The following is a 27,892-nucleotide window of genomic DNA, read 5'->3' as shown; positions in this document are numbered from 1 at the left end:
AGAGAAGGAGACTGGGACCCAGACAGGAAGCAACCTGTTCTAGGTCCCGCAGCGAGCGAGAGACAGAGACACGACCAGAACTTGGAGCTCATTGCTTCACGCAACTCTGTGCATGTCACTGGCTGTGCCTTCTGGCTCTTCCGTCGCCATTGGAGACGTGGGGACTTTGCAGCCTGAATCCTGTGTTTCTCTTAACCGTATAGTCCTCTGATTTCTCTGGGCATTTCCACTTTAGAATAGTGCCTGGCTCATGGAGGCTGCTCAGTTAAAAAGGCAGAGTTGAGTGGATGGTTGCTGAGTTTTCGTTCCCCGTAGCTGAAGTAACCGAGCTCACGGCCTCCTGTTGAATTCGCCTTTTTGTGACCCCTGCCTCCTAAAGCCTGACTCCCATAGGTCAGCTGAAGATACGGCTAGATCCAAATTATGGCTGATAGAGATGAGGTTGGGCTTTACCTCCGAACCGGAAGGGCTTCCTTCTGCAGTCTTCGGGAATTTTGTGTCCGAGAGAAACTGTTTGCCCCAGGCTGGTTTTATTTGCTCGGTGCTTATTGTTGAAGCCAGTGCCAGCCTCGGACAACTGATACTGAAGATGACAGCACTTGATGGAGCCCTATGTCTAGACTTCTTCTCCACACCCCATCTGCTTGTGTGCCTGACTTGGAACTCCAATTGCAGGGGGTGGCTGCCACTGTCCTAGAGAACGGAAATGTTTTCTGGGGCAGGCTTTTCTATCCTTCCTCCCAGCCTCAAAGCCTGTGATTGGGGGCAGTGGTTTTCATGGACAGTTTGAGGGAGGCGAGACAGAGGAGGAAAGCCAGGAGGGCTGTGCTCCCTCGTGAAACCAGTTCGTGTGTTGGGTTTCATGCAAGTTTGTTTGAAACAAAGTTCTGCTACTGAAGGAAGTTTGAAAAATACTGATCTGGGATGCTAACTTCAAGTCTAGGTGTCAGAGGTCTCTCTGTTCTGAAATCAGCCCTGTTCAGGTATCCTGAAAAAATGAGAGCTGAGGCTAGCCACCAGTCGATTTTGCGCGGCTTGGGTTGTCTGAGCCACAAAATGAAACGATGCTTTCACTGATGTAACACCTCACTTAGGGAGGAGCTAAAGGTTTTGCTGGTTGTCTATGAAAAATTTGGGGCTGCTTTGAGGATGGGTGAGAAGGAAGGAGAGTTAGGTTTTTCTAAAGTCATGTGATTCCGGGGCACCCGGGTGGCTCCGTTGGTTGAGCGTCTGAGTCTTGATTTCAGCTCAGGTCATGATCTCACAGTCGTGGGATCAAGCCCCCATCAGGCTCTGCGTGGGGCGTTGGAGCCTGCTTGAGATTTTCTCTCTCCCTCTATCTCTCTCTCTTTTTCTCTCTCTCCTCTCTCTATGTCCCTCCCCCACTCATGCTGTGTCTCTCTTAAAATAAATAAAAACTGTAAAATTAAAAAAAAATACACACTCCTGGGGTGCCTGGGTGACTCAGTCGGTTGAGCGTCCGACTTCGGCTCAGGTCATGATCTCGCGGTCCATGAGTTCGAGCCCCACGTCGGGCTCTGTGCTGACAGCTCAGAGCCTGGAGCCCGCTTCCGATTCTGTCGCCCTCTCTCTCTGCCCCTCCCCCACTCACACTCTGTCTCTCTGTCTCAGAAATAAATAAACATTAAAAAAAACTTTAAAGAAAAAAAAATACACAGTCCTTTGGGGGAAAAAAAAGAAAGTTTCCTAGTCAGGGACATTACAAATTAAAAAAAACAAAAAACAAAAAACAACTTCTCAACAAAGAAATGGCTCCACTGGTGAATCCTCCCAAACATTTAAAGGGGAATTATCAACATTTCGCAAATTCTTCCATAAAATAGAAGAAAACACTTTATAATTCATTTTATAAGGCCAGCATTACTCCAATATCAAAGACAGATGAAGACATCAGAAGAAAAGAAATTACCGCCTGATATACCTTATGAGTACAGATGCAGAAATCTTCAATAAAAGATCAGCAAACCAAACCCAACAGCATATGAAAAGGATTATACATCATGACCAGCTGGGATCTATCCCAGTAATGTAAAGGTGGCTCAACATAAGAATACCAATCATGCAATGCATCATATTAATAGAATGAAGGGGGGCAACCCACATGATTATCCCAACAAATACAGAAAAGACATTTGATAAAATCCAACACCCTTTCCTGGTAAAAACTCTCAGAAAAACTTAGGAATAGAAGGGAACCTCCTCAACATGAGAGAGGGCATTTCTGAAAAACCCACAGCTAACATCATACTCAAACTTAAAAGCTTTCTGCATAAGATCAGGAACAAAACAAAGACGCTCACTCACACTACTGCTATTCCACGTTGTACTGGAAGTTCTAGCCAGGGCATTCAGGCAAGGAAAAGAAATTAAAGGCATCCAAATTGGAAAGGAAGAAATAAAACTATCTCTTCACAGGTGACATGATATTATATGTAGGAAATCCCAAAGAATTCACAAGAAAGCTCCTGGAGCTAATGAACTAATTGAGGAAAGTTGCAGGGTACAAGGTCAACATGCAAAATTGGTTGTTTCTTTCCACCATCTATAAAGGAAAATAAGACAGAGATTCCATTTATAATAACACCTAAAATAATAAAATACTCAGGAATAAATTTAACCAAGAAAGTGAAAGCTTATACACTGAAAACTATAAAATATTGCCAAGAGAAATTAAGTAAGACCTAAATCTAAATCAAAAGGCATCTTGTGTTCATGGATAGAAAGATTGAATAGTGTTAAGTTATCAGTGCTACCCAAAGTGACCTATAGAGTCAGTGTAATTTATATCAAAATCCTACAGATTTTTTTTGCAGAAATGAAAAAGCCAATCCTCCAATTCATATAGAATGACAAAGGGCCCCTATGTAAACAAAACTATTGTGAAAATGGAGAACAAAGTTCGAGAACTCATTCTTTCTGATTTCAGAACTTACCACAAAGCTATAGTAATCAGAACAGTGTGGTACTGGCATAGAATAGACATATAGACCAATGGAATAGAAATGACAGTCCAGAAATACAGCCATACATCAATGTCCAATTGATTTTTTGACAAGGGTGACCAGTCCATTCAATGAAGAAACAGTTTTCTCTTCAATAGATGCTGCCAGGACAACTGGAATTTCCACCTGCGAAAGAATCACATTGGACCCCTACCTCACACCGTATTCAAAAATTAACTCAAATGGATTAGCAAACTAAATATAAGAGCTAAAACTATAAAATTCTTAAAAGAAAACATAAGGGTAGTTTGCCATGTATTTGGATTTGGCAACAGATTTTTAGATACGATGCCAAAAGCATGGACAAGAGAAGAAAAATTAGATGAACTGGACTTCGTCAACATTAAAACGTTTGTGCAAAGGAGAGTAGCAGGAAAGTGAAAAGACAACCTACACAATGGGAGAAAATATTTGCAAATCACGTATCTGATATGTGTTTTTTAAATGTTTATTTTATTTGGGGGGAGGGGTACAGAGAGAGGGAGACACAGAATCAGAAGCAGGCTCCAGGCTCCTATTTGTCAGCACAGAGCCCGATGCAGGGCTTGAACCCATGAACTGCGAGAACCTGAGCTGAAGTCAGCTGCTTAACTGACTGAGCCACCCAGGCGCCCCTCTGATATGTGTTTTATATGTATAAAGAACTCTTTTTCAACGTTTTTTTTTTTTTTTTTTTTTATTTATTTTTGGGACAGAGAGAGACAGAGCATGAACAGGGGAGGGGCAGAGAGAGAGGGAGACACAGAATTGGAAACAGGCTCCAGGCTCCGAGCTGTCAGCACAGAGCCCGACGCGGGGCTCGAACCCACGGACCGCAAGATCGTGACCTGGCTGAAGTCGGCCGCTTAACCGACTGCGCCACCCAGGCGCCCCTATGTATAAAGAACTCTTAAAACTCAGCAACAAAAAGAGAAAAACTGGGCATAGCACTTAAATAGACATTTCTCCAAGGAAGATATATAATATCCAGTAAGCACATGAGAAAGTGTTGAACAGCATTAGCCATTAGATTAATGCAAATCAAAACCACAATGAGCTACCAGTTCATATCCATTAGGAAAGCTATATTTTTTTTGAAGGAAAATAACAAGCATTTGTGAGGACGTGGAGAAATTGTAACCTTCGTATAGTGCTGGTATGAATATAAAATGGTGCAGCCTCTGCGGACAACCGTTTGACAGTTCCTCGAAAGGCTAAATGTAGACTTACCTTACGAACCAGCAATTACGCTCCTGGGTATATACTCCAAAGAATTGAAAACAGGAACACAAACAGATACTTGTATGCTAATGTTCATTTCAGCATTATTCCCAATAGTCAAAAATTGGAGACAACCCGAGTGTCCATCAACAGATGAATGGATAACAAAATGTATGTACATTTAGTGGAAGATGTGATTTATGCTACAACATTGATTAACCTTGAAAATACTATGTTAAGTGAAATAAGCCAGACACCAAAGAATAAACATTGTATCGTTTCACAGGCAAGTTCACAGAGACAGAAAGTAGATTAGAGGTTGAAGAAGGGATGGGGAAGAGGGGAATGAGGAATTATTGCTTAAGAGTTACAGAGTTTTGGGGCACCTGGGTGGCTCAATCAGTTAAGCGTCTTACTTTGGCTAAGGTCATGATCTCACAGTTCGTTGAGTTCAAGCCCTATGTTGGGCTGTGTGCTGACTGCTCAAAGCCCGGAGCCTGCTTCGGATCCTGTGACTCCCTCTCTCTCTGCCCCTCCCCTACTTGCACTGTCTCTGTCTCTGTCTCTCTCTCCCCAAAATAAATCAACATTAAAAAAGGAGTTATAGAGTTTCTACTTGTGGTGATGAAAATTTTTTTGAAAGGGATAGTGGTGATGGTTGCACAGCATGGTGAACGTAATTAATGCCCTGAATTGTACACTTAAAAATGGTAGACATCGCAAATTTTTATGTTCTGTGTATTTTAGCACAATAAAAGATATAAAGAAAGAAAACCTTTTCTAATTCAAAATAAAGTTATTCAAAAGTGCTTATATTATTTAAAGGGAAGTGACAGTGTTTTCGAACAATCTTTTTCTCTGAAAGAAGAAATAAAGCTAACCACAAAGGAGTTTCTTCTAAGAATAGAAATTTTCTCATAAAAAAGAGGCTTTCATATCTCATATTTAGAATGACTTTACTTCAAATGGAAGAAATATTACTGATACTTTAGTCTACTCCTATGGAGAAATTTTTCTTTTGTTGTAACCTTTCTGAGGTGACTAATGCTAACTATTCAGATGATAGTTTTTCTTAATCATGGTAATCTTTATGGAACACACAGAGATCCATCCTCATTATTCTGGTCCATCACCAGAGCCTGTTTCTTCGGTCTTAACAAGCAGAACCTGAAAATACAGCAAATTCGTCGCTGATAAAGTCCCTGCCGATAAATGTGCAGAGGCCATGTCCTAGCTGGCTTCTCTGTTCAGGATCTCACAAGGCCATAATCAAGGTGTTGGTTGGACTATATTTCTTTCTGGAAGTCAGCACCTCTTCTAAACTCAGGTGATTGTTGGCAGAATTCACTTGTTTGTGACTGTAGGATTGAAGTCCCCATTTTCTTGCTGGCTGTCATCTGGGAACCATTTTCCGATCCTAGAGACTGCCCAGAGTTCCTTGCCACATGGCCGCCTCCGAAGCCTTCTCACATGGCCTAGTTTTTCCAGGCCAGCGGATGAATCCTCTCCTTTAATGCTTTCACTTGATTTAGTCAGGCCCACCCAGATTAATCTCTTTTGATCAATTTAAAAATCAACTGATCCTAAAATCGTTTTCAACTTTGCCATCTTCTATTGGCTGGAAGGACGTCAGAGATTTCACTCACATTTTAAGGGAGGCAATTATACCAGGGTGGAACTCATTCAGATTCTCACGTAGCATTGGTAACAAATGGGGAGAAGAAAGATGATTCTTACGATGAAAAACCAATGTAGCTAAGCCGAAGTTTGGTTGAAGAAATGGGCTAATGGTACTTTTATGTTTCCCAGATTCCCCGTGGTGTGTGTTTGCATTAGTCAGGGATCTCTAGAGAAACCAACAATAGGATTTATTTGTTAATTATAAGGAATTAGTTCACACAGTGATGGAGGCTGGCAAGTCTCAAGATCTGCAGAGTGAGTCAGGAAGCTGGATACCCAGGAGAGCTAATGGATTAGCTCCAATCTGTGTCTTAAGGCCCAAGAACCAGGAAAACTGGTGGTGTAGCACTAGTCCAATGGCCAGCAGACTTGAGACTGAGGAAGAGCCCATGTTTCAGTTTGAGGTTAGAGGAAGGAATAAAACTTATGACTCACTTCAAACAGGCAGGAGTCCCCCATTCCTATGTGAAAGTCAGCCTTTTTAGTCTATTCAGTCCATCAACTGATTGGGTGAGGCCCACCCACATTAGGGAGAGCAATCTGCTTTACTCATTCTACCCATTCAGATGTTCATCTCATTTCAAAAACATCCTTACAGAAATACTCACAATAATATCTGACCAAATATCTGAGCATCCTATGGCCCAATCCAGTTGACACATAAATGAACCATAATAGTATTCTTCAGTGATTGCATGCCCTTTACTCTGACCAGTGAGACTAATCCAATTATCATGGCAATAGTATTCATCCAGTTACATATTTTCCCAGGCACCTGAGTTGAGGCGGAGGGGCTTCCCTCAGGCTGTTCCCCACAGCCATTGCTGGGGCACTCTACAAATCTGGTGACAGTGTTTTCGTCTGTGTGTCTTCAGGGAGCTTTTAGGAGAAGAGAAACAAGTGGCACTTGCTCAGGGGCAAAGAAGCAAAGATGAAGCCAGGAGCATAAGCAGGAGGCCTTCCTTTCCTGGGGACTCCCAGCCAGGCATGCCTAATGCCTTTTCAACTTGCTTTTGCCACTTTGTCCACTCACTGTAACCACCCTCAAAATGGATATCAAAAAGAGAACCACGTTCCCTTTTTGCCCACCAGAAACTGGTTTGGGACTCCCAAACTGTCCTAGAGAACAGAGGAAAGTGTAAAGAAATAGCCCACTGGGAAATGTTGGCAACCAAGAATAGCATGTGGGTCAGCCCACTATCATTCCCACTTCCTAAATCTGAGTGTGATCCACCCTGCTCTCAGCCCAAATGTTGTCCAGGTTTCCATGGCTTGACCTAAGGATCTCCTTGCCAACCAGAGACTGACCCAAGGGTGACGTCTCAAAGCCTCTGAGGACATCTCACATGCATTAAGGTCATCTTTGCAAGTTGTCGGTTAATCAAATGTTACACAGAGACCTTGGGAGACAAGAGAGGAAATAACTGCTCTGTAGACAGCTCTTTGATGTTGCTGGTTGTAAGTCTTCTGCATTTCATAGGAACTCTAAAGGTATGTCTTTCACCATTCAGCAATTAAATGCCTAATTGGGAGAGCTTTTATGTGGGACATTTTGTCCTGGCTTTGTTGTGTGCAATCTTGAATTCTACTTCACTCTACATTAAGGAGAAGGCAGAGGGCCACCTTTATGGGAAATGGTTCCACTCCCCCAGCTGACATTTTTCAAGCTTGTGAAGATCGGCATGTTTCAATTTTTTGGTGGTATCGATAGGCACTTCTCAAGTGACTACAGTTCTTGGTATGAGCCTAATTAATGCAAATATTAGAGGCATGTCAGAGGGGATTAAGTGGCAGAGGTTATCAGAAAAGAAACGGAAGTCAGATTTGGGAAGCTTGGGCTGCCTCCTGGTGTGGATCGTTTGCTCCAGTGCAGCCCAAGAAGAATGAATTCACAGTTAGCGTTTCCCCCTTGCACTGGTGTTTCTGTCCCCATGTATGACTTGCATTATCCCTTTTTGTCCCTTTCTTGCTGCTTTGAAACGGGACTTTCAACTGAGGCTCCTGTGGAACTATGATAACATCATCAATAGCTAGGGATTTCCATGGCGACAGCAGGTTTTTACTTTTTACATCTTTTTCTTTTTTAAGTTTATGTATTTATTTTGAGTGAAAGAGAGCATGAGTGAGGGAGGGGCAGAAAGAGAGGGAGAGAGAGAAGACAGCTCCATGCTGTCAGCACAGAGCCCGACGTGGGGCTCAATCTCAAGAACCGTGAGATCGTGACCTGAGCCAAAATCAAGAGTCAGGCACTTAACCGACTGAGCCACCCAGGTGCCCCTTTAAGTCTTTTTCATAGGTATTCTTTTTTGTTGAAGTATAGTTGACACACAGTGTTTCATTGGTTTTAGGTGTACAAAGTAGTGATTAAACAAGTCTCTATGTTATGTTGTGCTCCCCACAAGTGTAGCTCCCATTGTCCCCGTACAGCACTATGACAATGCCATCGACCATATTCCCTATGCTGTACCTTTCATCCCTGTGACTTATTCATTCCATAACTGGAAGTCTGCACCTCCCACCCACCCCCACTTCACTCATTTTGCCCATCCCCCCACCATCATCAGTTTCTTCTCTGTATTTATGGGTCTGTTAGCAGAAGGTTTTGAAATTAACATGGCAGCCAGCTCCTTCCATCTGTGGAGGAGCAAGTCAGCGTTCATGTCTTCCTTTCTGCCTCTTCTTTTCCTCATTCCTCCCTCCTGGTTTTCCTGGCCTGGGAGTACAGGTCCCCTGGTACTGATCCTGGCCATGAAAAACAGTGGTAACCATCGTGAGCTAGATTGGCCAACAGAGGGTTTAAGACTTGGCCAATACTCTAGAAGCCATGATTCTGACCATTCACAAATATTGATGGCATTTTGTGGGGCGGGGAGTGGGAATACTCTTTCTCTCTCTGTCCAAGTTGTGAACAAATTAAGAAACCAGTCAAAAGAGAAAGGTGTGTGGACAACAAAATAACGCCTTTATTCTAAATAAGGCTAACACTGGGAGGTGAGGTTTTTGTCTCTGAAGAGGTGGACATTCTAATGGGGAACCCCATAGTTAGATGTATCTACTCAGCCACAGGCAGCTCTGGATCAGAGCAGACGCCCATCTTATTCTTCAGTCCTTCACCTGACACGGACCTCCACCTGCAAAACTTAAGGCAGAGCATAATGCATGCTTTCTGTGATGAGCTGGTTCCCAGGGAGAAAGGAAAAAGGAAGGTGCTAGGCTAGGGCTGTTAGTTTGTCTTTTAAAAACTCATCAGTAGGGGCGCCTGGGTGGCTCAGTCGGTTAAGCGGCCGACTTCGGCTCAGGTCATGATCTCGCGGTCCGTGAGTTCGAGCCCCGCGTCGGGCTCTGTGCTGACAGCTCGGAGCCTGGAGCCTGTTTCGGATTCTGTATCTCCCTCTCTCTGACCCTCCCCCGTTCATGCTTTGTCTCTCTCTGTCTCAAAAATAAATAAACGTTAAAAACTCATCAGTACCCCATCCAGGAAACAGTGAATGATGGGGCAGAGAGAAGCCAACAGTGTTATACTGGTGAGGTTCATATTGAAGAAACCATCAAGGAGAGGGAAGAACCTCCCACCTCCACCCTGAACTGAAACATTGAAAAGACTTTAGAGATCATCTGGTCCATTCCATTTGAGGAAATCTGGGCTCACACAGATGGTGTGACTTATATAGCAAGGGGTAGGTTCTGAGGCTGGGCCAGGAGTCCAGGCACCTGAGTTCTACAGTTGTTTTCTCTCCATTCATTTCCTCCAGTAGCACTTGAAGTGTTAGATTTACTTGGTGGAATCTTTGACAAAACGACAGAGGGAAAATAGGTTTGTAGAAGAGAAACAAGAATGGTGTAAAGGGTCAGGAGAATTGATTTCTCAAGAATGTTGTTTTGCAAATTGCCCGTCGTCATCTCCATGGCCATCTCTGCCCATCCATCCCCATCATCTCCATCATCACCGCCGTTAATACTCTTCTGCAATGTTAATGTTTGCTGGGTACTTACTTGATCATATTCTGTACAGATGTGTGTAGTCCAGTGAGATACTGCAGGGGAGAGGTAACGGTGAGGTGATGTCTCTCCAATGTCTATAAAGAGGAGAATTAGCTAATCTACAGCGAATATTTTCCCTCTGGGAACTGTATAGACCACGGAATTACCATCAAAAGGTATCTGTTTGAAATAGTGTTGTTAGATGTTGCATACTGTTAGATAGAACTTTTTTTTTCTTTTTTTTTTTTCTTTTTTTTTTTTTTTTAAATTTTTTTTTTTCAACGTTTTTTATTTATTTTTGGGACAGAGAGAGACAGAGCATGAACGGGGGAGGGGCAGAGAGAGAGGGAGACACAGAATCGGAAACAGGCTCCAGGCTCCGAGCCATCGGCCCAGAGCCTGACGCGGGGCTCGAACTCATGGACCGCGAGATCGTGACCTGGCTGAAGTCGGACGCTTAACCGACTGCGCCACCCAGGCGCCCCTTTTTTTCTTAAGTATAGTTGACATACCATGTTATCTTAGTTTCAGGTGTACAACAAAGGGATTCAACAATTCTGTGATAAGTGTCGTGCTCGCTGTGATAAGTGCCCTCACCCTTTGTCACCATACAATGTTATTAGAATATTATTGAATGTATTCCCTATGCTGTACTTTTCATGTCCCTGGCTTCTTTTATAACTGGACGTTTGTACCTCTTAATCCCCTTCACCTTTTTGCCCACCCCCCAGCCACCTCCTTTCTGGCAATGACCAGTTTGTTTTCAGTATTGAAGAGTCTGGTTTTTGTTTGTGCATGTGTTTTGTTTCTTAGCTTCCACACATAAGTGAAATCATATGATATTTGTCCCTCTCTGACTTATTTCACTTCGCATTATACCCTCTAGGTCCATCCATGTTGTTGTAAGTTACGAGATCTCATTCTCCTTTGTGGTTGTGTTAATAATCCATTACATGTCTACATCTCCACATACACACCACTTCTTTATCCATTCTAGATAGAACCTCTGTTCATAAGAGTCTGTGTTCCTAGAATATGTACCCAGAATCCTTTCTACCTACACTACTAAGTGCTATTATCATCTTGCCTGTATTGTAGCAGTAATCTCCCAACCGGTCTCTCTGCTTCCTCTCCCCTGAAATCTGTTCCATCGTAGCAGCAAGAGGGAGCCTTTGAGCACCTAAGCCAGATCACATCACTCTTCTGCCCAAAACCATGCCATGGCTCCCAGCCACTCAGAATTAAAGCCAGAGTTATTACCATGGCCTATATGAGCAGGCTTCCCATTTCTTTTCTGCCCTCACCTCCCATCACTCTCCCCCTCACTCTCTCAATCCCGGCCACACTGGCCTCCTGCGTTTTCTACAAAAACACCAATTCCTACTCCTACCTCAGGGTCCTTGCATTTTTGATCCCTCTGCTGGGAACGCTCTTCTCCTAGATATCTCCATGGCTCACCTTCTCAGTGAGGCTGTCTGTATTATTTTGACTAGGCTAGGTTATGCTACAGTGACAGAAAGCTGACATGGCAAAGTCAGAGTAGCTGTCTTCCCACGAGTGACTCAGAGACCCTTGGAGGACTCATCTTACCGACGTGTTTCCTGTATGCCCTCCACCCCAGATGTGTAAACTCCAGGAGGGCAAGGGGTTCTTGTCTGCATTTTTAAGTGTTTATTTTTGTTTTGAGGGGGGAGGGGACAGAGAGTGACGAGAGAGAGAGAGAGAGAGAGAGAGAGAGAGAGAATCCCAAGCAGGCTCCCCACCCAACATGGACCCCGACGCAGGGTTCAGTCTCACAACTGTGAGATCATGATCTGAGCCAAAATCAAGAGTCGGATGCTTCACCGACTGAACCACCCAGGCCCTCCTACATTTGCCCCCCATCTGCTGTGCACCGTATGCATTGACTAGTGAGTGCCTGGCATACAGTAGGTTCCCATTACATATTTGTTGGAAGAACATTGCAAGTTAATATGGTGGAGGGAACGGAAAATAGAAAGGCCAAAGGAAACCATCTTCGTTGTGCATGTTTTCTTCTCGGGCTGAAGATTAAGATACATCAATTCCACATGAAATATTTGGTTGTTGTTATTAAAATAACTGTAGAAGGCTTATGAGCTATAAACCCGAGTTCGGTTTTCAGCATTGAACTTTGGATATTGTATTAGTTTTCTATTTCTGCCGTGGCAAACTGTCAACAGACTTCGTGACTTAAGCCATGTAAGTTTTTTAGCGCGGTATGTAGATCAGAAGCCAGACACACATCTGGAGGCTCTAGAGGAGGATCTGTCCCCTTGTTCGTTTGGGCTGTTAGCAGAATTCTGTTCCTGGTAGCATGGAGCTCCCTGTTTCCTTACTGGCTGGCGAGTGAGGGCCATTCCCAGCATCTCCAGACTATGTGTACTCCTTAGCTCAGGACCTCCTGCCTCAGTCTTAGAAGCCAGCCAACAGTAGGTTGGGTCCTCTCATACTTTTAATCTGACCTGCCTCTTTTTCTTTTTCATTTCTGTCACCCACTCGTCTGCCTCCCTCTTTGGATCTTAAGAGCTCGTATGCTTACACTGGAACCATCTGGATAATCTAGGCTAATCCTCTCCATGCAAAGGTCAACTGATTAGCAACCTTAATTACATCTACTGCCTTAAGGTAACGTGTTCACAGATCCCAGGGATTTGGATGGGAACATCTCTGAGGGGCCATTATTCCGCCTACCACAGTTATACAAATGCTTATCAGGTATGGCATTGTGAATAACAGTATAGACTGTAGAGGCCTGAGATTGAGTCCCACTCTGAATCTTGATAGCTGGGTTATTCTGACCAGGTTCCTTAACGTCCCGACATTGAGTTGCCTCTGTGCCGAGTGGGCACAATAACGATATTGTCCTTGTTGTGGATATTGGAAATGATAATGTGAAAGTGCATGGCCCACACCGGGCACTCTATTTTACTCCTTTCAAAAGTATAGGGGCGCCTGGGTGGCTCAGTCGGTTAAGCGCTCGACCCTTGGTTTCGGCTCCGGTCATGATCTCACAGTTCGTGAGTTCGAGCCCCTTCATGGGACTCCGTACTGACAGCATGGAGTCTGCTTGGGATTCTCTGTCTCCCTCTCTCTCTGCCCCTCCCCCACTCACGCTGTCTCTGTGTCTCTCAAAATAAATAAACAGACTGAAAAATATATATACAACGTGGGCGCTCCTAATGCTTTAAATGTGAGCACTGGACCCAGCTTGGAGCCCACCTCCGAAGACCTTACCTTTAAAAGGACAGAGCACGCTGAGTGCTCTTTTGTTAAAACCTTACTTAACCAGCTGGGTTTGTAGGGAATGAGGAGGAAGTTTAATCTAAGTGTTTATGATTCATTTACACCTAAATCATTAAGTGCTATTTTAAGGAGATTTGATGGCTCGAGGCTTTTAAAATAATTGCAATGCCTCTTTCTTAAACAGAAATGTTGCCAAGAGTAAACAAACTCAAATACCATGTGCTTTGAAATTCTTCTCAAACAAATTTAGAGTGGGTTCTAACCTGGCACAATCTAGTCTCCCATCTGTAATTCCTGCAGGGCTGGAAGAAGAAACACCAGCCCTGCTCACTGAATGGGGAGTTAGGAACCGTGGCAGGCGTTGAGTGCAAAGAAAAGGCTTGATGAATTGGACTGTTTCTTTTTCAGAGCTATTTTCTGGATTTTGGCTATTGTAGTTGGGAATTTTGTTGGTAAGGCTTTCCATCAGCTAAAAATGCGCCTCTTTTCACTCCCTGAGGGGTAAGAATTCTTCCAGAGCATATAGGCGAGAGCTGCCTTTCCTGGAGGTTGTTGAGGCCCATTTGAGCTTGCAAGTTGATGAACATGATGTTGCAGCTGAAGTGGACTAACTGCCTTTTGATGAGCTTGCGTACGGTTTGTGGCTAACTAGGGAGAGAAGGATTTAACCGGCGCGTATCTTAAATCAGACAAGACCTGCCAGGACTCACGTCTTGATCAGTTAATTAGAAGAGCCTTCTCCCTCTTTTCCTGGCGCCTTCTTTCTCCTTTTACTACTTCTCAAGTCCCTGGCACAGCCGTGTTAAGTGGAGTGCCAGGTGCACAAGCCACGATGACATACACATTTTTTATTGTTTCCGAGAAATGGTTTTGATAGCTAGCCCACACGTTGGTATTTGCTTTAAGGTTCCTGCCAGAGGGTCAGTCATGACGGACTGCCGATGGACTTGAGTGAACTTTCTTCCGTGTCACCTTGGTGGAAGGCGCACCAGTAGGTGACAGAGGCACATGTGATCACAGAACCCTAGCAGAAAGGGGAAATAAAGGAACTCTATTTGCTTGAAAATAAGGGCAGTGTTTCCTGACTAATAAAGTACAATAAGTTTTCTATAGATGCCTTTTGGGGGGACATATGGAGAGGTAGAGGGGAGTCTGATGGCATTCATCACTCTTCCCGTCATCGTTTCCAAGCAGCATTACGTTATTGCTTTCCAGCTACTGTCACTAGGACCAAGGAATCCCAGGCTGTCACAGAGCCCGTAAGGTGGGTTTTCCTGAGCTCTAAAGACATCCCGGGAGACCTGGAACAGCCAGGAGATTTAGATGAGAGATGAGCCTTCAAACCGTGAAATAGGAATATGAGGGAAATAGTGACAGTGAGTCGTGCAGGACTCTCTTAGCATGCCATGTGAAGAAGTATGGTGTCGACGACCACATTTGCTAGGGGGACGTGGGCGTAGTGCTGGAGTGTGCTCTCTGGTGTATTGGTGAGGAAACCTCAGTCCTCTGAGATTTAATGCTCGAAAAACAGAAGAGATTGACAGGAGAAAATAGGATTTCTGTAGCAATTTAGCCCATGATGTTGCCCAAGAAAGGTCTTAAGATCAAAGGCTGAGGTTTCAGACTGTTGCTATAATAGCTATGACATCATTTTGTGAGCCTAATTGGAGTGCCTATACTAACTTTTATTAAAAGCAGAGGCATGTCTCTAGCCTCAGACACACACACACACGCACACGCACACGCACACACACACACACACACACACACACACACACACATCAAGGCTGGCTGAACAAACATGCATCAGGCAGTGGGTTATATGGGAACCCTCCCCTTAGCTGATTGTGTCTGGAAAAAAAAGGCCACTGATTGAATGATGCCACTGACGCCCTATTTATGCACGGAGGGAGACGCAGAATTTGATGCCAAAGCTATGCCTGGAGTCCGTCTTGCAGCCATCTTTAAAGGCTGCCTAGAATTTCAGTCTCGAAGGCACTATGGCCAAAAGCACTCTGCCTTCAAAGCAAAGCGAGTGAGGCCAAATAAAAGCTTTCGATGGAGCCGGTCGCGATGAAACATCTTCAAGAAATTGCAGGTGTCATCCTGACAGAAACACCGTTTGTCAGTCAATTTACTACTCGGTGGGCGGCACAGCCATCTTTTCTTCTCCTGCGGGCCGTTCCCCCTACTTTGGTTCGAAAACCAAAATGAAGGTTGCATGAAGCCTTGTGGAGGCCCACAAGACTTGTGGTGAACATGTTCTTGGGAAAGGCTCTTTCACGTTAACTTGGATTCAGCCTCGGGTAACACTGAGGGAGTGTACTTCACGCGTATGGAATACCTCTCCAGCGCTAGGTGTTGTGCCAGATGCTTCCACCCACATCGTCTCTTAATTCTTAAAACAGCCCCGCTAGGAGTTGAACACCGTGATTCGGTTAGGTCATCTGTAAAAGCTGGGAAATTGATGTGCCCGAGGTCATGGTAGGTAGGGGTGGCCGGGGTCTCTCAAGTCCAGAAGTCTTTCTTCTCTCCCGTGGCGGGGTTCCCACAAATGCCGCCCAGATAGTTGTTGGGCCTCAGGAGAGAAGGGAACGCACCCGTACTCAGTCCCAGTCACTGTTCTAGGTGCGTCCCAACTTTAAGGTGTGCAGCAGTCACCTCAGAATTTTCTGAAAAGACAGATTCTGATTCCGTTGGTCTGAACTCGGCGAGGCTAAGAGCCTGCATTTCTTTTTTTTTTTTAATTTTATTTTTATTTTATTTTTTAATTTTTTTTATTTTTATTTTTTTTTAATTTTTTATTTTTTAATATATGAAATTTACTGTCAAATTGGTTTCCATACAACACCCAGTGCTCATCCCAAAAGGTGCCCTCCTCAATACCCATCACCCACCCCCCATCAACCCTCAGTTTGTTCTCAGTTTTTAACAGTCTCTTATGCTTTGAAGAGCCTGCATTTCTAACAAGCTCCCATGCGATATCTGTGCTGTGGGGTCAGGGCCCTCCTTTAAGAACAGCTATCATCCCATTTTGAGGGTGAACAAAGAGGATCCACGGCTTGCCCACGGTCACGCTGTGGAGACCACTTAACGGTCTCAGAGTCAGGGTTGGAAAACGGGACAGATGGATTGTAAGGCCTTTGCCAATACACCTTCTTGCACTCCCTGAGGCTTTTGGAACCTTCTCCTTGAGAGACCCATTTGTATTCCTTAATTAAGGGGTCTAGCACTTGAAAGTCCTAGTTTCTTTACAGCCCTTCCTTCTTTGCTCAGGAAAGCATCTTTGCAGTTAATCGTGGTTGCACTTGGGCCTTTAATTTTTCTCTTGTTCCCTCAATCAGACACGTTGCTTTGCCACCCGAGCTGCACCTGAGAAACACCTGAGAAGCGTTTCAAGGCCTACCAAGACCCGTACCCCACTCTGACACCAATTGAGTGAGAACCTCTGGGGGCGAGAATGTTCTAAAAGCTACCCAGGTGATTCTAATTCCGCAGCTAGGGTGGAGAACCCCTGAATTACGGGGTGCAAGGAAGCAATTTCTGGGAGGTGTAGCCCAAGTCCCTTAACTGTGCGATGTCATGAAAGAAGGACCAACATATTTAGCCAATCAGCAACAAAGCTCCCGATGAATTCTGGGCACCATTTCGTTCTGTGACTATTTTGTTCTTAGCCTGCACTGTGGTTGAGAGTGTAGCATGTGTAAAGTTTGAAATAGCTGTGTGGCCCCTGAGGATGAGGAACCTATAGGAGAGAAGCTGATGACGAGGGACCAGGGTGCAAGATGGAGCATCAAGGACTGGATTCAGGCCAGATACACATGTTCTCACCAGCCCAAGACAGTGACCTTGAGGGGTGCTAATAAGGATAGAGCTTAGTTTGACTCGATTCAGCAAAACTGGCTAGTGAGGTAGTCACAATGAAAAATAATGAGGGCGCCTGGGTGGCTCGGTTGAGCATCCGACTCTTGATTTCGGCTCAGGTCATGATCTCAGGGTTCATCATGATCTCAGGGTTCATGGGATCGAGTCCCTCATCAGGCTCTGTGCTGACAGCGTGGAACCTGCTTGGGATTCTCTCTCTCTCTCTCTCTCTCTCTCTCTCTCTCTCTCTCTCTCTCTCTCAAAATAAATACTTTTAAAAAAAGAATGAGGACACAGGGCAGGGGTGGATTCATGCTATGGCAGGGCTACGGACAAACCACCGTGTTGCTCAGGCCAGAGTGGAGCTGCTGTGTGGGGATGCCGTGTAGTTTTACACAGCGCATAGCCCACCCACACAGAGGTATGTGGCAATGCTGGGCTGAGATGTGGAAGGAAATGGCAAGAGTAAGACGATCAGGGGCCAGAGACCTCCTTCCGGCAGGGGAGGGGGGGGGAGGACTTTTCACTGAGCGTAGTGTGGAAAGGCTTAAAATAGTCATTCCCAACCCTAACGGTGCAGTTGGACCAGCTGAGGAGCTCGGGGACCTACCAGTGCTCCAGCCCCAGCCTGGAGATTCTGGCTTAATCGACCTGGTGTGGCACCATGGGTTTCTTAGTCTTTGAAAGTTTCCCAGGTCACGCTAATGGCCAACCACAGCCAAGAACCACTGGCTTAGATGGCGTTTGCACTGGGCCCGGGACAATGGAGACAGGCAGAGATGGCCGGGAGAGGCCCAACCAAGCAGCTGGGGCTGTCAGTCTCCACGTGTGATCCTCGCCCAGCAGCGTCAACAGCATGTAGGAACGGGTTAGGGGGTGGATACTCACGCTCCGGCCCAGACCGCCTCCATCAGAAACTCTGAGGGAGGGCCCCCCCCCCGGCCGTGTCTTCACAAGCCTTCTGGGTGAGCGTGACAGGCGCTTCAGTTTGGCTGGGACTTCGGCGGGGTACATGGCAGGGCGGCGCAGTGGCACAAAGCTGGAGCACAGTCCTGCTCAAACGCGCGCACGTGCGCTTTGCATCGCAGCAGGGATCGAACGTGGGCATCCGTGCAGGTGTGCGGGACCTCTGACAGCACCCTCTGCTCCGCCGGTGCCGAACCCCTGCAGGATGCTGAGCGTCTCCAAGGGTCACAAAGGGACTTCCGGGATTGGCGCTCACTCTTTACAAAGAGGTTCGTAAACCAGAGGCGCTTTACCCATCATCATGTCCGGCGGTTCGCAGCTAAGGTTGATTTGGCCTTCATCCCGCTAGGGAGGGATGTTTGGCAGTATCTGAAGATCTTTTTGGTTGTCACCACTTGGCCGGGGGTGGGGAATGCTACCGGCATGTAGCGGGTAGAGGCCAGGGATGCTGCTCAACATCCTTTGGTGCACAGAACAGCCTCTCAACACAGAGAATTTTCCAGCCGCAAATGACAAAAGTGCCGATGTTGAGAAACTCTGGCCTGGTCCACACCACTCATTTTTGAAATGGGAAAGTTGAGGCTCAGAGGCAAAGTGGCATTCCACAGGTCCCCCAGAGAGTCAGTGACCTTATGCGTGCAAAGCATCGTAGGCCATTAGGGAAAGCAAAGATGATGCCAAAAGACATGGTTCTTGCCCTCTGGGAATTTACAGTCAAGTAAGTTGTAGAGGAAAGACATATATATGAAAATAATTTTCTGGGGCGCCTGGGTGGCTCAGTCAGTTAAGCATCCGAGTTCAGCTCAGGTCGTGATCTCGCAGTCCGTGAGTTCGAGCCCTGCGTCGGGCTCTGGGCTGACAGCTCGGAGCCCGGAGCCTGCTTCGGATTCTGTGTCTCCCTCTCTCTCAGCCCCTCCCCCGCCTGTGCTCTGTCTCTCTCCCTCTCAAAAATAAATAAACATTAAAAAAAATTTTTTTTCAAGAAAATAATTACCAACGTACCTTTTCAGTAAAAGCCTATGATCATAACCAAAAAGCTGTCCCAAGACACGACAAGATAAATTTCCGACCAAGTAATACGGAAATCAAGAGTTAGAGTGAGCTGTTTATCGTAGCTTTGTGGGAAGCCTGCGTGAAGAAAGAGGGCATTCTCCATTTGATTAATGAGAATTCTTAAGCGTATGTATTACCAGTGAGGCGCTATGCTGGACCCCCCATATAGAGTGATAAATGAGACAAATAACGTGCCTGCTTCAGAGAGCTTGTCTTCTTGTGGGGAGAGTGAGACAAGACACACGCATCCATGCACACAGACACACAGGCATACCTACGGGCATTTACAAATCGCAGATGTGACAAGTACAGACCTACCTAAGGCAGCGGAGAAGACATCTCCGAAGGGGTGACATTTAGGTAGAGCCCTGAAAGACATAAAGGGGGCGTCATAGTGAACGGCAAGGACAAGGCCTTGAGGCAGGAAAAAGCCTACTGTATCCTGGGTACTCGTGGAACAGCTAGCGTGAGTAAGAAGCGAAGAGGCAATAATGGAACTGAGGAGGTGGGAAGCCACGATGAGATGGAGTCGGCATTTCGTTCTGCCGGGAAAAGAACAAATCAGCCTGAACAAGCAGAGTTTGGAGGAAGTCCTAATGGCGGTTGAGGGGGCTGAATGGAGACGGGGGAGGTTGCCAAGAAGGCAACTGAAATTTCTAGAAGCATTTTAAGTTGTTCTTGCGTCAGTATTCAAATCCATTCAGTGAATTACTTACTTAAGTTACTCGTGTACATTTAAGCCTGCCATCTTGATCGTGTCCACTGTGGCGGTAAAGCTTGAATATCATATACAGATAAGTGCATGATAGTTATCTGGAAGGCGAAATGGAGGTCCTGAGCTAACTCAGCCTGTGGCTCCAATTACTCCATTTTCTCCTCACCTTCTTTCTCATTATGTGAGGACATTTGCTAATGTGTATATTTGGCCACGCTTTCTGATTCATGGGGGTTTTTATGTATTTGCTTGTCGGAGTCACTAACATACGTGTAATGGCTTCGATGGGTAGCCCCAATCATTTCGTTTCCGTCGCCCTGGCGATCTCAGATCTGCTTTGATTTAAAATCATGTAGCATTAATTAAGTATGTTGAGTCATCTCTGGGAAGAGTTCACTTGAAAGCAAAACAACAACATCATCCAATAATTGAGGGCTTGTTAACGATTTCCAGCTTAAAGCCAGCAAGCCTTGTGAATTACAGTGGCCTGGTGAGGGGGCCAGGTGCCTGTGTGGCGTTGTCTAGTGTCCTAGGCTGTCTCTGGCGGCTTTCCCATCTTTGAATAAAGGAAGAAAAATTTGTTGGAGACAGGGGTAATCTTTTAAGCTAAATCATACTAAAGATCCCAATCCCTTCTTAATATATCGCTAGTTATACAGTCTTACTTTAGGTTTGCTGGTAAACACACTGGAATCCTGGCTTGTAGGCTGGGCTGTTCCAATGACTCTGTGACTTGTCTAGTTACTTCCCCTTCCTGAGTTTTATTTTCCTTATGTAATCGTCTCTAAAGAGATTTTGTTTGGAATAACATGGAGGATGACCTTGTAGTGTTTGTGATACTAGTAAATATTCGGGTAGTTGTTTTATGTAGCCAAAGTTGTATTTGTTGGTAAAAGTTATGGAGTAAAGCCACTGGATGTTTTGTCAACATAGGGATAAATGTTAACCTCTCCGATTAAAAACATATTTAAAAGGTGCATTGCATTGGGATCATTTTTTTTTATTTTATCAATAACTAAGTTTCGATATAGATTGCTGCTTTCTTTATGTCTAGTTTAAAATGGGAATACTGTATTTCTGTGAACATGAGTAGCTTAGGCCAGGTCATCAGGCTTAGACTTAAACTCCCTTCCCTTGCCGTGGCTGCCCCCCGCACCCTCCCCCCCGTCCTTGATCTTGGTGATTGCTGAGAGACATAGAGGGTGGGGATGGTTTAGTGACAATCCAGTCCTGCTGCTGGGAAACCAATTCTAGATGCAGGCTTGCCCACCTGAATGGTTAGTCAACAGAACACCTTTTATGACAGGCCCTAGTTCTTCCATAAATTGTGCTCCTAACTATCATCTCACCCCTAAGGTCACTTATTCTTGTCCCTTCCATGTCTGAGTATGCCACCCGCCAGTGTCTGTGTGTCTGGATGTGTGGATTTGCATGCGTGCGCTCGTCTTCTCCCAACTTTCGGCCGGTCCTTTGGGACTTTGGAATTCCCGAGTAGGTGGGCTGGATGATCAAGGCCAAGGGCACTGGCTGTGTGTGTGCAATTTCCCGGCAGAGGCCCGCCCCTCGGTAGCTATGGTCATGGGGCTCAGCAACCTTTCTCAGAGCGTGGGCCTCATGGTCCAGAGATCAACCAGGGGCCACTCGTACCATCTTGAATGTCTGAAACTGGAGGAGGCTTTGTGTAAATCCGTTGTCTACCTCAGCACTGGAGTCATCTGTCTACCTCCAAGATTGGATAAATCTAACGTTGGGGAGGGTAGCAGAAGTCATTGAATACATGTGGACAAATGGTTCAAATGAACAGAAGAAGTGGTTTTCAAAAGAGAGCGGTCATGTGCAAGAAGGAAATGCACTAGAAGGGGGAAAATGGCAGAAAACATTAGACTAAGCCAAGGAAAGAAGAATCGCATTCTTTTTTCCTGTTTTGATGAGCTGGCTTCTTCACGAGCCTCCTCTCCCTTTCATAGAGCTGATGCTCCATGGAAACTTTGCATCCTTACCCCTTTTTTAAGAGAAATACAGTTAAGGTGCCCACCTGCCCTAGTGCTGGGGTCCTGTGGCAAGTCCCCTGTCCATCCTGTTGCTGTCATTGCACATACAGCCACTGTCCTACTTGAGGGAGCCCTGGGAATAAATGGATTTGATGTAATAGTTTTAATTTTTTATGCAGAATATCGTCAAGTTCAAAGATTTGATAGACCCGTGTGAGGTGTTGCCTGTACACCGTCACTTTTGCTAGACTGACTTTTTTTCTGTTTTGCCTGAATTGACTGATGTTTGGGGCATTGAGCAGAGACGGCCTGAGACCCAAAGCCGAGCCATTAACTCCCAGATGTTCACAATTTCCAAGGAAATGTTCTGTGCCTGTGGTTATTACTCACATGGCTCCTTAAACGCTCTCATCTTGGCACCTTTCGCACTTGCTGAATTCAATCTGAAGGAAGAACAGGAGAGCGAGAATTTTGTGGAAAGCAATTATCTTGCACTTTTGTGACCTTCATGCTTTCCCATCGTGATGAATTTGGGGGCTGGTTCTTGTATCAGTCAGCATGTCGCTTTTATTAGAATTTTGTTGTATGTTACAGATAACCAGTTGTATCTAATTAAACAATAATGATGGCAGCGCAAGGCATTTTCTGGGAATTAATGACCAGCTGGGAAAAGCTGATGGCTGGAGAGTCAGCGAAAGGCTATTAGCTTCAGTCTGCCATTAATCTCCGGAAATGCCCATTTGTGACGTCATTGTTGGTACCGAAACATGATCGTGGGAGACAATGTACTGATGTCTATCAAGTGCTTCTGAATGACAAGTTCCCCGTGTATTATCAAAAAGTTGTTGTCTTCTTCTCACTGCTCCAATTGTCCTTTGATCTTAAAACACGTCTCTTATGTACGGCGCATGAGAATGGAATTTCTCAGCTTCTGTATAATCATGGGAGTTTCTGTTTTTAAAGGGCTCCAAGTTTGGGAGGTTTCCTTTAAATATTTTGGGTGGTAAAACCAGAATCGGTCTTCAGCTGTGATGCTGGAATTTGATAAGTGTCTATATTATCAGAACTATCTGCTCATAGCAGGAAATGGCTGCAAATGTTTTGAATAGCAGCTGTTGCTAGCAAAGATGTGCATTTCACAACGAGATTCTATGGAGTTATAGTCACATTCCTAGTAGATGAAGGGAACTCTCTGCCAGGAAAACTGTGAGGGTGTGCCTATACAATATTTTTGATTACTGCTGTTGAATGCTAGAGGAAAATAGAGAGCTAAAATATTCATCACCTTCGTGCATAATTCAATGACTTATAAAGGAAGACAACAGTTCCACACACAAGCCATCTATCAAGAACTTGTTCTAAACTCATAATGCTAATTTGACAGTTTTGTTGGTTTTGATACCATTTTTACCCGAACATGAAAGTAAGTTCTTAAAGGTCATTAAAATCCCAGCCGGTAATGAGCCGGGAGCGTTTTGCCAAACACAGACGCTTCAGGTCCCACCTAATGTCAACCGTAGGCTGTCTGTAGTTTACAAACACCGCAGCATGATTCTCCCGATAGGAAGCTTGCTGGTGATACGGGTCCTTCTAAATGCATGCTAAGTGTATGCATTTGGGGGAGTAGAATGAGTCAGCCTGCCATTAATCACAGCTTTAGAGGCACTGACTCACTCCTGGCAAAATGGAATGGCCTCACTGGGAAGGGTGTGAAAGAGGGAAAAAAATCCACTCCGGGGTCAGTTCCCTGTTTCTGCCAACGCGGATCAAATTTGCACCCCCTTGGGTGGGCGGTTTGGGGGCTCAAGAATGCTGCAGTAGACCCCGTAAAAGCGGACCCCGTGTTTTTTTTTTCCGGGAGAGGGCGCTAGATGTTCACAGTCTTGGCTTGGGAAATGCAGAAAGGGTCTGGAAAGAAAAGGGGAGCCGAGAGGGGCTTGGTGTTGATCTAAGGCCAAAATTAGTGAACCGGGTCCTGGCCTTCCAGCTCCTCAACCAGGTAGGTCTTTGATCCAGATCCACTGTTGGTTGTCAGGCTCGCAACTGGAACCCCTTGTGTTCGTGAAGGGGTTCTGAAGGTCTGAAGAGTATTTGCAACAGCCCCGGTTCTCTTTGCAAATCAAAGGTTAAATAAAGCAGCGCCCTCGAATCTTCTGCCCGACCCGGTGTATGTTGCACTTGAAGCCAGCCAGGTTCTCCGAGGAAGGAAGCATAAAGGAATGCGCTGATATTTGGTGGACATCACCTGCAAATGTCTATGTTGTATCTGAACTCGAAACAGAGGGATGGGTAGTTGAGTCAGGGCTTTGTTATTTTCAAGCCAGCCCCTAAAAAAGAGCCACTAGCGAGCTGTTACACGGTTTTCTTTGCAACTTTTCTCAGGAATGTTGTTTCTTTAGTCTTCCCTGGGAGTAGATGTGATTTAAGACGTTCGCTGCTTTCTTGAAGCTCTAACTTGAGTTCATTTTGTTATGTGGTGACCACAGTTCTGGATGACGCCCCCCCTGGCACACAGGAATACATTATGTTACGGCAAGATTCCATCCAATCTGCGGAATTAAAGAAAAAAGAGTCCCCCTTTCGTGCTAAGTGTCACGAAATCTTCTGCTGCCCGCTGAAGCAAGTACACCACAAAGAAAACACAGAGCCCGAAGGTTTGTGCACCACGGACGCGTGTTTTGCTTGTTTTCTCTCGTTCTTCTTTCTTTCTCTCTCTTTTCTTTGTGCATTGCCCCCCTGGTGTGCTGTATGTTGTTCGGCCCCTGACATGGTTAGGAGGCCCCTGGCTCGCCGGTGACTGTGTTATGCAGGCTCAGATGGGACGCTGTATAACACAGTCATCCCTGGCACAGCGCGCGGGCAGCCCCCTGCTTCTCGTAGCCCAAAGCGTTTTCCGCTGCTGTCCTGACATTGCCCCATTTTGGCTGCTGAAGTCGCTTGCTCCTGTAGCCAACATCTGGCCACGTCTGTTCCCATCACCTTGCATTCCTGAAACAGCAGTCGGCTGAGGAATGATGCTTCCAAAATGAAATCGTGAGAGGATTGTCCCAAATTTTCTAAGTCTCCTCCACTCCATACGGCTTCTGCATTGCGCTCGAAGAATGCTCATCATCTACTTAGTTTGCCATCGTGAAATGCATGCCTCAAGGAAACTATGAGTAGTTTGTTTTTCCTTTCAGCTCGAGTACAGGTTTGGAAAAGTCCACTTGCCGTAACGTAAACTGAGGTCAATAGCGTGTTCACCGCAATCCGTGCTACAAATCTCTCTCTAAAGTACCTCGTCGGTCTAAAAAGAGCATTCGCACCTTCCCCCACCCCCGCCCCCCCACCCCAGGACATTTGAGAAGTGTCCTGTATGTTGCTAATTACTTACTGTGAAACAGCCTCTGTCCACTCCACGTCAGATACCAGTGATGTGGTTTCCGGGCGAACGACAACGAAAGTGACCAAAAAGTGCCCCTGTCCTTTGGCATACACTTGTGCGTAAATGGCTCTGGTGTGATTTCTAAAAGCGACTTTGTCCCTATTTCAAGTTGCCCTTTTGCAACATGGTGGGTCTCTCCCTTACAGCTGTCTTTCTGACCTAGAAAAAAAACACTGCCATGTGGTTCTGTTTAAAGTTTGGTGGGTAAAGGAAAGTACTCCAAATTGACTCGAGCCCACAGTTCTGGTACCAGTTCTTTACGCCTCAGAGTCTCCCTTCTCCTCGCTTCCAAATGGAGTTCTCCATGTTCATCGGCAAAAAAGGAGAAGTGTACGTTTTTCTGTGTTCATTTGTATTTCAGCAATAGACTAGAGCATTTACATTTGTTACTGCCCATACTGTGGTATCCAAGCTGTCTCCTTTGGGTAGGAGTTCTGATGTCAGCCCTTGCTCATCTGGAGATGTAAATGGTGACCCCTTTACAGTGAGTAAACGAAATCTTCTGGTGGTTTAGTACAGAAGATGCCAACTTGATCTTATGCTTCGATGAAACAAAAGCTTTCAACCAGTGACAATTATTTTACTATATACGATGCACTGCAATATTTTCTGCTTTCTTTTCTCTAAAAGAAAGGAGTTTACAAGAGCCCGAAGGTTTGTGCATGATGGAGGCGTGTTTTGCTTGTTTTATCTCGTTCTTTCTTTCTTTCTTTCTTTCTTTCTTTCTTTCTTTCTTTCTTTCTTTCTTTCTTTCTTTCTTTCTTTCTTTCTTACAAGTGTGTGTTTACAAGTATAAAACCAGTATCCATATGAGAGATCTACACCGTTTATTATATAATGATATACATTAAACATATAATATAATGGAATATTCGTGTTACAGATGCTATACTGTTTTTCTAGTTGCACATCAGCCTGAAAAACCAATTTTGATTTGAGCAAGAAAAAGAAGCAAATTTAAGAAGCACCTGGTTAAATTCAGTCAAACAAGCAGTTAGAAACTTACTTCAAATTGTTTTAACAATACTCAGATTTAAGGAAAATACAGTTGAATAACTAAATTTACACCCCCATCCCTTTTCTTATTACATACAATTTTTCAGGCTCTGTGAATTTGCAAAATATCATCTGGAGCGTTATTGTGTTTACCGTTACGAATGTTTTCAGACATGAAGAATCCTTTAGAGAACGGGTAGCAGTTAAACTCCTTAGACAAGGTTTGGACAATTTTTAATCTGTCGTTTCATCCACACATTCAGTGGCTGCCACCGTGCTTAATGTGACTGTCATTCTTTTACTTGTACGCTTTGATTTTCCTGATCTTGCCCTCCTCCAGGTCCCCTGGAATAGTGAAGCTAATATCTCCCTCCTCACTCCTGTGGGCGATGTGTAAATAGTATCAGACCCATTATAGGTTTTCTGGAATGACATTTGAATACTGTTTACAATTTTGCTGTACTCCCTTCAAACAAGGTCCCAGAAGTTAATGGCAGACCCAGACCTTGAAATGAAAACACTCTGTACAAATTAGCAGGGTCCCGAAGACCTTAGACTGGGACGAAAGCGATCGTGCTGTGGAAGAGATCTAGGATAAATCAGGAAACTATGCCAACAAATGAGCATGCCTACTTCACGTAGGATACCAAAGCTCGTCATTTCCAGGAGGTGGAGTGACCGCGGGTTTGGAAGGGCTCTGTGGTCATTCTGGAAGATGTTTGTTTTCGAGGCCGCAAAGTACTGTCATTAGTTTTTGCTTAAGGTTGCTATAACATGTTGTTACAGTTGGTAGAAACGAAAGGCCTCGTTAATACAAACAGAATCTCAGTTCCAAACTATATCCACACCTTGAAACATGTCAATATCGCATGAAGCATTTTGAAGAGAGTTCCTCTCATGGTATCTGTACCAAAGCATGAGACCTTAATTGACCTTGGCTGTGGGTGCCCACCAGTCCCACCTCATGTGAAGGCAATGGACAGGATCTGTGCAATGCCAACCTTGGCAGTATGACCCCCTTCTAATGAGGTGGTTTTTCTATAAACCCTCAAGCGTGAAATGAAAACTTCTTTGAAACTTGAGAGGAAAATAAAAGTTTGAATGGGGTAAGTTTTGGAAATGATGAAACTAGGTCAAAGAGCTTTATGTCCGTTGTGATAAAGTTGCCATTAATTTTCTTCTTACTGAATTGATAGAAACCGACCAACTCTTTTTATGTTATTATAGACCAAGTCTTGGTGTTTCTTTTGATTGGTGACGTCTTTGTGAGGGCCAGATTATTCTCATAGTTTATGAGCGCTTGAGATTTGGTACAGATCGTTTATTTATGGTTCACGGTCTTCTCTCTTTTAAAAGGTATTTTTGTATTGTGTCCAGGGACCTCAGAATGCACGTGAAATCATACATTGAAGGACGGAAATATCCCGCTGGCTTTTCAGGATACACTAAGGCCAAATTGCACTTTGCCAAAACCAGGTTTCTATTTCTGAACAGCCCGTTCCAAAATAAGTTCTTTAATCTATTCCGAATGCTTGTGATTTTCAGTGATGTGATTATTTCCATAAAAACCACTTATGATGTAATCTTATGTGAGTACCGGAATTTGGCCGAAGACACACATACGAGTGTCTGAGCGTCTATCGTGGCTCAGTACCAACAACGCTCTGTTGTAAGAAAGCCACATGGAGAGGGGAGGTTATTACCAAAATCTTGTTTTCTTACTGTTCCAGGAGCC

At 44.9% G+C, this 27,892-nt stretch overlaps 1 protein-coding gene across 2 annotated transcripts in view; it reads left to right on the top strand.

The window, feature by feature from the left end:
- FGF13 (fibroblast growth factor 13) overlaps positions 1–27,892 on the top strand; it is a 449,869-nt gene that overhangs the window by 240,884 nt on the left and 181,093 nt on the right. Inside the window, exon 2 of one of the 2 annotated variants that reach the window (XM_058713518.1) lies at positions 24,224–24,391. The exons of the other annotated variant lie outside the window; for it this stretch is intronic. Within the exon in view, the coding sequence (XP_058569501.1) occupies positions 24,224–24,391 (168 nt within the window). The remainder of the gene's footprint in view (positions 1–24,223; positions 24,392–27,892) is intronic. 2 annotated transcript variants of the gene reach the window in all.

This window comes from Neofelis nebulosa, chromosome X (assembly GCF_028018385.1).
Source record: "Neofelis nebulosa isolate mNeoNeb1 chromosome X, mNeoNeb1.pri, whole genome shotgun sequence".
NCBI classification, from domain to species: Eukaryota; Metazoa; Chordata; class Mammalia; order Carnivora; family Felidae; genus Neofelis; species Neofelis nebulosa.
The sequence above is the reverse complement of the archived record's forward strand: the minus strand, read 5'-3'. Positions and strand labels throughout refer to the sequence as shown.